General features: G+C 37.1%; 1 protein-coding gene across 1 annotated transcript; it reads left to right on the forward strand.

The window, feature by feature from the left end:
* The first annotated feature begins 8,449 nt into the window (after nt 1–8,449).
* On the forward strand, nt 8,450–8,971 carry LOC131857656 (uncharacterized). The gene has a single exon (XM_059210354.1). The coding sequence runs from the start codon at nt 8,450–8,452 to the stop codon at nt 8,969–8,971; it is 522 nt and encodes a 173-aa protein (XP_059066337.1).
* The last annotated feature ends 1,402 nt before the right edge of the window (nt 8,972–10,373 follow it).

A 10,373-nucleotide genomic window follows, 5' to 3' on the forward strand; every position in this document is an offset into this window, starting at 1 on the left:
TAAGACAATTGTCTGCTGTCAGTGCCAAACATCTCACAGATTTTGGTAAACAATCCATTGTGCCAGGGCTACTAGTATTTTCTGATTTTATTGTTAAAAGTTCCAAAATTTATCATTTACTCCAGAGTAAGTTAGATTATTATCGCATGACTCTGGGTAGCCCTAGAGAGAATTTTGATCCTGAGGGATACGTGAAAGCTGCAAGAGCATCTCAGAAACTAAGGGCTGGAATACATGTGGCTCAAATGCCAGATGATTTAATTAAGAATCTTGAAAGAGAGGAAGCCAAGGCCTTGAGAGAAAGATTTGAGATGACTTGGGAAGCTTTCAAATGGAAGAGAGTGAGGGGGAAAGTAGATGGAAACCTACTTGGAGATCTCCAAGATCCCTTGGAGGTAGCTAAAAAATTGCTTCAGCATGAGGCAGAAATTATGAATAGAGTGCCCCCACAGTTTCTTAATTTTATCAAAACTGGGAGAGACAGTGAGCCATTGGCTCATATGTCACCAAAATCAACTGCTAGTAGCCTCCTTGCTGACTCCCCTAGAGAAGACTATCCCCCTAGCTTTGAGGTAGAAGTGGATATAGAAACTGGTGAATTCAACATCAGGGAAGTGGTTGATATGAGAATGACAGAGCATGAAAATTTTATTGCAGAAGAAGAGTTCACTTCCTCAAAGGAATTCCTTTCATTATTATACCAGTACAAAGGGGCTCATGTGAGAAGAATTATGGATGGGAAACCAGAAGAAGAACAGATGAAAAGGCTGCAAGATGAGATTGATACTCTCATGAAGGATAGGACCCCTGAAAAAGGGAGGAAGATGCTAAAAGAGGCTGGTGTCATTATCTTTTCAGGTTGGGACATGAATTCAGCACTTATGTTTGACAGATTCCTAAAGAAACAAGACCCGAACCAGCAGGTATTACCCCAAGAGGTAGATAAATTGTTTACAAGTTCAGGATATGATCCTGATCAAAAGGCTCTGTTGCAATGGGCACTGTACCCAAAAGGGAAAAGGCCAATAATTATGGATACAGAAGAAACCTTTGGACACCTTATGGTCCATCAAGTAGGGAAGACTGGCCCTAGGGTTACAACAAAATTGAATCTAGATGTAGCCAGGCTAAATGTGGATCAGACAGAATTTTTGGTTAGGGAAAATATTACTTACAAGGGTTTATATGAGAAGACTAAAGATGAGAACCAGAGGCTACAAACAAGGATACTGCAGCACGAAACAGGAACTCCCATAAACGAGTATACTGCATATCCCATAGGTTGAAGCCTGGATGATATTTCAGACGCCTCATACTGGAAGTACAAAGCAGAAAAGGCTACCAAGCAGGTTGATGATATGAAGCAAAAGATGTATAAGGTGGTCAATGATATAATTGATCACAGATTCAAATCAATGATGCCTGCTATGGAAAAGTATTGGTTTACATATACTGGAACTATAAAGGCTTTCGACCAGCATAAGCAGCTTGCATCCAAAGTTAAAGGGATCATTGACGTCACACCAGAGGAGCAAGCAGAGATTGATACTTTTGCAGGACCCCATGAAGAATTCAGAAATATGCTGGAAAAGGAGATACAAACTTTGGATAAAGGGAATACCTGTAGGGTGCCCTCTTTTTATAGAGAAGGTATATGGATTACCTTGGATCAGTGGAAAACAGAATTGGTGAATATCAAAGAGCAATCATTACAGGAACTACAAAAGAAAGAAGACCTAACGGCATTAGCAAACTACATCCTGTCAGGATACAATGTACAAGAGTTTGAAATGAAGAAGTTGGTTGAGGCTATCAGATTTTACAAAGATGACAAATATACCGAACACATGGGAATGTTTAGTCTTCTTGTATTTAGATTAGTTAACAAACCGTCTTCCTAATCAATATATAAACAAAAGGACACGTCTCTTGTCATGACCCTTCGTTTACATTTATAAAGTGAAGGATTTTTGTATGAAAAGGAGATAAGAAAAAATGGGGCCATAGAGAAACACGGTTTTGGGGCTAATCAATTGTAATCAAAGATTTAAGAATCAATGCAAGATCGAATCTTTGTTCCTGTTCCTAATTTGCAGAGTATTCTCCTTTGTGGCATTTGTGTGTGATATTATCATAATAGATAAGATTGTTTATATTCTTTCAGTAAAGTATTCATTCTGTGTTATTTCTAATTGAATCAAAAGATTTATCTGTGGATTGTAATCATTCCTGATAATTCTTTCTTGTGTGGTCTCATAAGGCTTGGGTTAAATACACACAAGCAATTTTATAATACAAGTGATTAACTGAGCTCATAGGGAAATAACAATTGACAGACCGGATAGGTTTAAACATTGTCTCATACAGCATATATTAAGTCCATAAAGAAGTAACTAACTCTGTAGCCCAGAACATGTGAAAGACACTGATCATTAGGTATAACCCTCATTACAATTTATAAAATTCACAACTGGACAAACAATAATAGGAGTAGTTGAGTAGGAAATATAGAGTAAGTTGGCAATAGTGTAGACATATAAAATTCTAAGCACAAAGATCAAATAACCTCTACAACAACAATCTTGAACTCATCTGCTATATCCATCCCAGGAACTTATGCCATTCTGAGATAGGAGGGAGCTAGATCAAGATACTTAATCTACTATAAAAGGCACTAATCATTGAAAACAATTAGTGAGTAGGTATACCCGCCTAGGTCCTACAGAGCCTAAAGTGAGAGAGTTAGTAACCAATTAGGTTCACTTTATAAGTTGGCCAAGTCAATTAGAGGGTTTGATTATAGGAGTTGGCATTTCCTTAGAACCTATCCAATTTGTATATTTGAGACCCAACAGATTGGCGACTCTGCTGGGGAAGAATTATTAAGACTCTGTTGTGGGAGAGAACTTAGAAGAAAGATTTTCCTCTCAAGGAGAGATGTGGCGGCTCTGAATTAAGGGAGAAGAATATCTATGGACGGAAGGAGATCAGTCACAAAAGGACAGCCTGTATCCCAGTTAGATTTTTCTCAACTAAAGAATAAAAACAAAAAAGAATCCATGAATAAATTCATGAGAGAAAGGTACAATTAGTATAAGTATGAAAACAACCAACATTCACCTTTAAGAGAATAGGATAAAGAAACTACTTCAAGCCCAGTGAATGAGGATTTGGTTGCAGCATATAGAGCCCAAAAGGGCCAATATCAAATTCCCCCTGGTTTTGAAAATCATGAAGCACGATCCAGACAGAACACATCGACTTCATCGGGATCAAGTATGGCAGATCCTGCAGATAGATTTGCAGATTTAACTAAAAAAATGATGGAGGTAGCTGCTGAAATGAGAGATTCTGGAAGGACTCAGGAATGTTTGGAGTTATGTGCTAAATTAGGCATAAATGTTGGTGAAGATGACTTTAATCAAGATGTAAACAATTATAGAAAAAAATATGCTTAGACAGATCAGGGAGTGAGTAAAACAAAGAGTAATGATTTTAAGGCTTATGAGAACCCCTTGTTCAATAACAAAAGGAATGATCATGTGCAATCGAGTGCACCACCAGTCCAGCAAAATTTACATAATAACTTTGCTACTCATAACCAGTTTCCTCCTCAAAATCAATTTTATAATCAATATCCCCCCCCTGATCAATTTCAATACCAATACCAGAACCAATACCCTTTTCCTTATCAAAATCAAATGCCCTTATATGATAACATGAACCAAAACTTTAGAAACCCCCATGGGGGACATGGGCTAATGAATATGGAATGAATGAGGCAGTTTGATTTCTTAGGAATGATGGAATACCCATATCCTATCCTGAATGAAATCAGGACTGCAATACCAAGATTTACTGGAAGTAATGCAATTACAGGGGAAGCTCATTGTAAGGCTTTTGATGCAGTAATAGAGGATTTTGGTTTACCACATAAAGATGTTAAGATCAGGTTATTTATGCAGTCATTAATAGAAGAAGCAAGAGATTGGTTTAGAGCATTGCCTGATGCATCCATTAGAAGTCTTGCAGAATTCAAAAGCTTATTCCTTGAACAGTATGGAGACCATAATAGCCCTGAATTTGCTTTGCATGAGATCATTAGCATCAAGAAGGAGCAAAATGAATCAGTGGTAGATTTTAACAAAATATTTAATAGGGTTCTAAATAAAATTCCCAATAGGATGAAGCGAGTACCTGAGGTAAGCATTCTATATTACATCAATGCTTATGATAGCAAAACAAACTATGAGTTGAGAACCAGAAATCCTAGAGACCTCCAGGATGTTATGAAAGCTGCCATTGTTATAGAAAATAATAGGAAGGCCACTGGTAAAGTGGGAAAAAGAGAAGATGCAAGGTTGTACAATCCTAAAGCACCCAAAGCTAATAAGGATGAGGATAAGCTTGACAAAGTTTTGAATGCTCTAAAAGATTTATCTGTGAGGGTAAACAAAACAAAGAAGCAGCAATACTATCATCCTGAAAGGCCCAGGTTGCATGACATGCCCTATAAAACTACATGGAAAGATGGAAAACTAGTAGACAGGAACCACAAAGATAACCAACAAGTCCCAGATCCCTTTAAAAGAACAGTAAACTACGCTCAAGATGATGACATGTGGTGTTATGCCTGCAATATGCCACATGCTCCTTCTTTGTGTGCTATAGTAAGAGGATTGCAGGAGGAAGAGAATGGCTATGAGGAGCATATGGGCGACCTGACTGTTAGCATGATATCCTTTGCAGAGGAAGGAGGATCAGATTCCATGAACATTGATCAATGCTTTGTGTTGCCTGTAATCACCAACATAGGTGAAGGTGTTAAGCTCAGAATCCCCACTGAAGAAGAAAAAAGAAGAATTATAGCTTCTGCCATTGCACAAGCAAAAAGAACTTATGATTTGAGAAATAGAATGGTGAATCCAGAGCAAGGTAAACCTGCTAGTCTTTTTATAAAAGAAACTAATGAGACACCCAAGCAAACAAATAAAGCAGCAAAGACTAAGGAAGTTGTACCAAAGAATAATAAAAGGGGTCTTGGTGTTCAAAAGGAAGAAATAGCAAAATTTCCTTTAGCACAACACTCTACTTCATTTGATATTTCAAATGCATTAACACAATTAAAAGTTTTTGTTCCATTGATGGAAATAATGAAGTTTCCTGAATACAGAGAAAAGACTCTGGAGATGATTTCAGGTATCCAAGAAGAAAAGGTAAATGAACAGAAATAAGAGGTTGCAAAAGGTGACAATAATGAACAAATGGCCCCAGTTATATATTTAGGGTCCACCATAACCAAAAACCCAACACAGGTAGACCCATTTTATCTCACTTTGGTGGTAAACAATAAGAAAGTGAAGAATTATATGATCAACTCAGGAGCAGCCATAAATGTTATGCCTGTTGGAGTGATGAAAGAGCTTGGATTGGAAGTTGATACTACCTTTGGGAAGTGTTATGCCATGGAAAACAGGTCGGTCCCAGTGGTTGGTATCATGAAGGATGTAGAATTCAAATTGGCAGTTTGTCCAGAAGCATCGTACAAAACATATATTACAGTGGTGGATGTCCCTCCAAACTATGGGATGTTGCTATCTAGGCAATGGTCGAACATGATTGGTGGATATGTGCAGTTAGATTTATCATATGCTATGATTCCAATCAATGGACAGGAGGTAAAAATTGATAGGGAACCCCGGTCCACATATATCATAGAAGACATGGAAGAATCAGCAAATCAAATATGCTTTTTGCAAACTGATATGGACAATTTCCAAGTGCAGTTGACAAAACCTAAGGTTGACGAGTGGATCCCCATTGAATCATATCTAGCTGGAAAGGATGATCAAGTGTGGAAGATGTTATTTGATGGGTCTTGTAGCAAGGAAGGGAGTGGGGCTGGAATCCTATTTATTTCACTCACAGGGGAAACCTACAAATATTCTTTCAAATTGTTATTTGAGTGCACAAATAACATTGTAGAGTATGAAGCTCTACTCACTGGTCTTAACATAGAAGCTAAGCATGGAATTAAATTGCTTAGTGTCTTTGGTGATTCGGAGTTGATAGTCTCACAAGTGAAGGAGAAATATGCCTCAAAAAACTTGAGATTAAAACAGTATAGGAATGTTGTCTAGGATACTATAGAGGTTTTTGATGCTTTTCAAATAAACTGGATAGACAGATCAAAGAATATCATGGCAGAGTATTTGGCTAATGTTTCATTGAAGGATAATGATATAACATTGATTGGGATATCTGAAGTAGAAATAAAAGTTAGACCATCTGTTCCTGATAACTTGTACAACTGGCAAGTGTTCCAAGATGATGCAGACCTGCTGAAGTTTTTACAATGTGTTGATCATTATCAATCTCAGGCTATAAATTTCAATGATTTTGTAGAAAAGACTGAGGGTAAAGAGACTTTATTTGGACAAGAAATTATACAACTAAAATCAAACAAATTACCAAGGGGTCTAGTAGCATTGGAGAGGACTTTCAGTACTTAGTATGTAATTGAAACTAAAGGATCGGCTGTCAGAGAAAGTGATGTGGAGCAAGTCAATCTAGGGAGTGAAGAGACTCCTAGAGATGTCTTCATTGGGAAGAGATTAACTCCTACCATGAAGCAACAACTGATAATGTTGCTTAAAAGGTATAAACATGTGTTTGCATGGTCTTATGAAGACCTCAAAGCTTACAGGGAAGATCTTTTTCAACATGAAATACCACTTAAGCCAGAAGCTAAACCATTCAGACAAAAGCAGAGACCTATTAATCCAACCTTGTTACCAAAAATGAGGGAAGAGATCATAAAAATGAAGGACGCAGGAATTATTGAACCCTGCAGATATTCCACATGGGTTTCTAACTTAGTGCCAGTTAGAAATAAGAATGGGGACATTAGATTGTGCGTGGACTTTAGAAACCTTAATATATCATCCCTAAAAGATAATTATCCATTACCAAATATGGATAACATGTTGCAGAAAGTGATGGGATGCGAGTTATTGTCCATGATGGATGGGTTTTCAGGTTATAATCAAGTGAAAGTCAAAGAGGCTGAAAAATACAAAACAACCTTTATAACTCCATGGGGCACTTATGTCTATGCACGAATGCCATTCGGATTGACTAATGCTGGTGCTACTTTTCAGAGAGCAATGGATGTTGCCTTTGCAGAATTAATTGATATAATCATGGTAGTATACCAAGATGATCTAACTGCATACTCAAAGAAGGCTGAGGATCATTGTGGTCATCTTGAAAAGGTATTCAAGAAAGCTTTAGAATATGGGATTTCCTTGAATCCCAAAAAATGCCACTTTGGTGTTGAAGAGGGAAAGCTACTTGGACACATAGTATCTAAGGAAGGGGTGAAAATTGACCCTGAAAGAGTGGCAGCTATCAATGAGGTTCCTATTCCTAGAACTATCAAGGCCATCTAGTCATTTTTGGGACAAATAAATTTTGTAAGAAGGTTTATCCTAAACTTTGCAGATATAATAAAACCCATAGTAAGGATGTTAAAGAAAGGAACCCAAATAGATTGGACTGCAAAAGCAATAAATTCCTTTATAGCCATCAAAAGAGCAATTTGAGAAGCTCCGGTATTGATCTCTCCAGACTTTAGCAAGCCTTTTATCATATTCTCATTCACTTCCTGTCACACAATAGCTGCAGTGCTGCTACAAAAGAATCAAGAAGGATATGAGCAGCCTATTGCATATTTTAGCAAGTCCTTAAGCCCCTCAGAAATAAAATATGAATTGAATGAAAAGCAAGCTTATGCCCTAGTTAAATTAGTAAAGCAGTTCAGATCATACTTAGTAGGGGCTAAAGTTATAGCATACGTTCCCAATGCAGCAGTGAAAGATATCTTCAGACAGACTGAAGTCACCGGGAAGAGATGCAAGTGGATCAACCAAGTGTAGGAGTTCAATATAGAAATCAAGATATCACAGGTCATAAAGGGGCAAGGATTGGCCAAACTCATTACAGGAATAGATATTGATGAAGCCCGAGTAAATGAAACTAAATGGGAAGAAGCCCAATTCAACATTGAACGCACATCTTGGTACACAGACATTGTGTACTATCTCAAATACATGAAATGTCCCGATCATATGACAGATACTCAAAAAAGGACCCTCAAGTTAAAAACTATCAAGTATGTGATAGTCAATGGAGATTTGTACTGGAAGAACCGGGATGGAATATTACTCTTATGTTTGGACAAAAATCAAGCTGAAAGAGTATTACATGAAATGCATGGTGGAATGTGTGGAGGTCACTTCTCTGCCAAAACTACTGCCACAAAATATTGAGGAGTGGATATTTCTGGCCAACTGTTTTCAATGATGCACATGCATATGTTAGAAAGTGTGAGCCATGCCAAAAAATTTCTAGAAAGCTGAAATATCAAGGGGCATTGCCCTTGAGATCCATGCAAGTAGAACAACCATTTCAACAATGGGGGATAGACTTCATAGGCGAAATCTCAGATAAGTCAAGTGGAGGACATAAATGGATACTTGTAGCTACTGATTATTTGACTAAATGGGTGGAAGCTGTACCTACTAAGCAAGCCACTAGCAAAGTAGTAATTAAGTTTCTAATGGATAATATTATCTCCAGATTTGGTGTCCCTACAAAGATCATAACTGATAATGGAATGTGCTTTAGATCAGAGGAATTCAATGAGTTTTGCAAAGAGTATGGTATTCAGATATCACATTTGTCTCCTTACCACCCTCAAGGGAATGGACAGGCGGAATCAAGCAACAAAAATATCCTGAAAATTATTAAGAAACTGCTAGGAAATAATAAGAAAGCTTGGGATTCCAAATTAACTTTGGCATTATGGGCAGATAGAATAACTGTGAAAAAGTCCATAGGAAAGGCACCATTTGAGTTGGTTTATGGAACTAGGGCCAGATTGCCTTTAGATAACTTATTGCCCGTATAGAGGTTTATCACTCAGGAGGAAATTGAACTAGAGGATCCACTACAAGAAAGATTAGTACAATTGATTGAACTTGAAGAAGTAAGGGCTGAAGCTCAGAGACAGAATGTGAGAGTCCAAAATTAGATGAAGACACTGCATGAAAAAAGGGCATCACATAGAAAGTTTGAAATAGGGGATTGGGTCTTGATGTGGGATGCAAGGAATCAGGATAGAGGAAAGCATGGAAAGTTTGAAGCCTTATGGCTTGGACCTTTTGTTATAACAAATAAAGCTGGAGAGGATGCATATTTCCTTCAGAATACAACAGGAGAAAATCAGGAATTGCCTGTGCATGGACAATACTTGAAGACCTTCTTTTCCTAAAAAAAAATAATAATAATAAAAAAATATATATAAAAAAAAATTAAAAAAAATTAAAAAAAATATAAAAAAAGGGGAGAAGGGATTGAGACCGGCATGTACAGTATTCTTGAAAAATACCATGTATTTATTTTTCTTTCCATTTTGAGAAAACAGAGATTCTGAATTCTTGAAGGCATTACGCAGTATACCTCCATCCTCAGTCAGAGCCACTGTTGAACAATAAATTTTAAATTTTAAAATTTTCCTAAAGGTGTGAAAAGTTGGAGATTGTTTATATTTTCCCCTTAGGAGGGTCATATGAAAAATATCTATGAAACTTAAAGTGTTTCATCAATAATAAAAGATCATCGGCCAACATATTACATCGAACACCTCAAGAAGAGTCTCACCGAAAGGAAAGTTTTATCAAAATGAAACATAAGGTGTAGAGCACTAAGATGACTCCGGAGAAATATCTCTTTCGGTAGATGAAAGAAATGACTCATCGGTGCTCCATTTTCATCAAAAAGCGGAAAATGAACAAAACGTGATGTCGGAGAAATTAACCCACCAATGAAACCTAAAAAATGTCCATCAAAAGACAAATCCCATCGATAGCAATAGGGTTTCATCATCGAAGAAGAAGAGGACTTCGGCAGGACTATCAGATACTTTATCAAAATAGAAGTCTCATTGATAAGGAAAATATATCGATGAGAAAGGGACTTCGGTAGGCTAGCATGAAGTTTCATCGAAGCATAAGATTCATCGAAAATAATTTCGATGGAAGTCATGACAAATTCATTGACAAAGGTCTCATCGAAGAAAGGATGGTATCGAGGAAGCTAAAATATGATTTTCGACAAGAGCCATTTACCGATGAAATAATATTGAAGAAACCAAACATATTCTTATTGATAGTGTTTTTCGATGAAAATGATACATCGAGGAAGCACTTGAGTCATCAGTCGAAGTTATGGTTGTATCGATGAAAATCTAATATCAAGCAGGGCTTGGAATAACTCAGCGACATATATTTTTCACCGAAAGGAAGGATTTC

Source organism: Cryptomeria japonica, chromosome 8, assembly GCF_030272615.1.
Source record: "Cryptomeria japonica chromosome 8, Sugi_1.0, whole genome shotgun sequence".
NCBI lineage: Eukaryota > Viridiplantae > Streptophyta > Pinopsida > Cupressales > Cupressaceae > Cryptomeria > Cryptomeria japonica.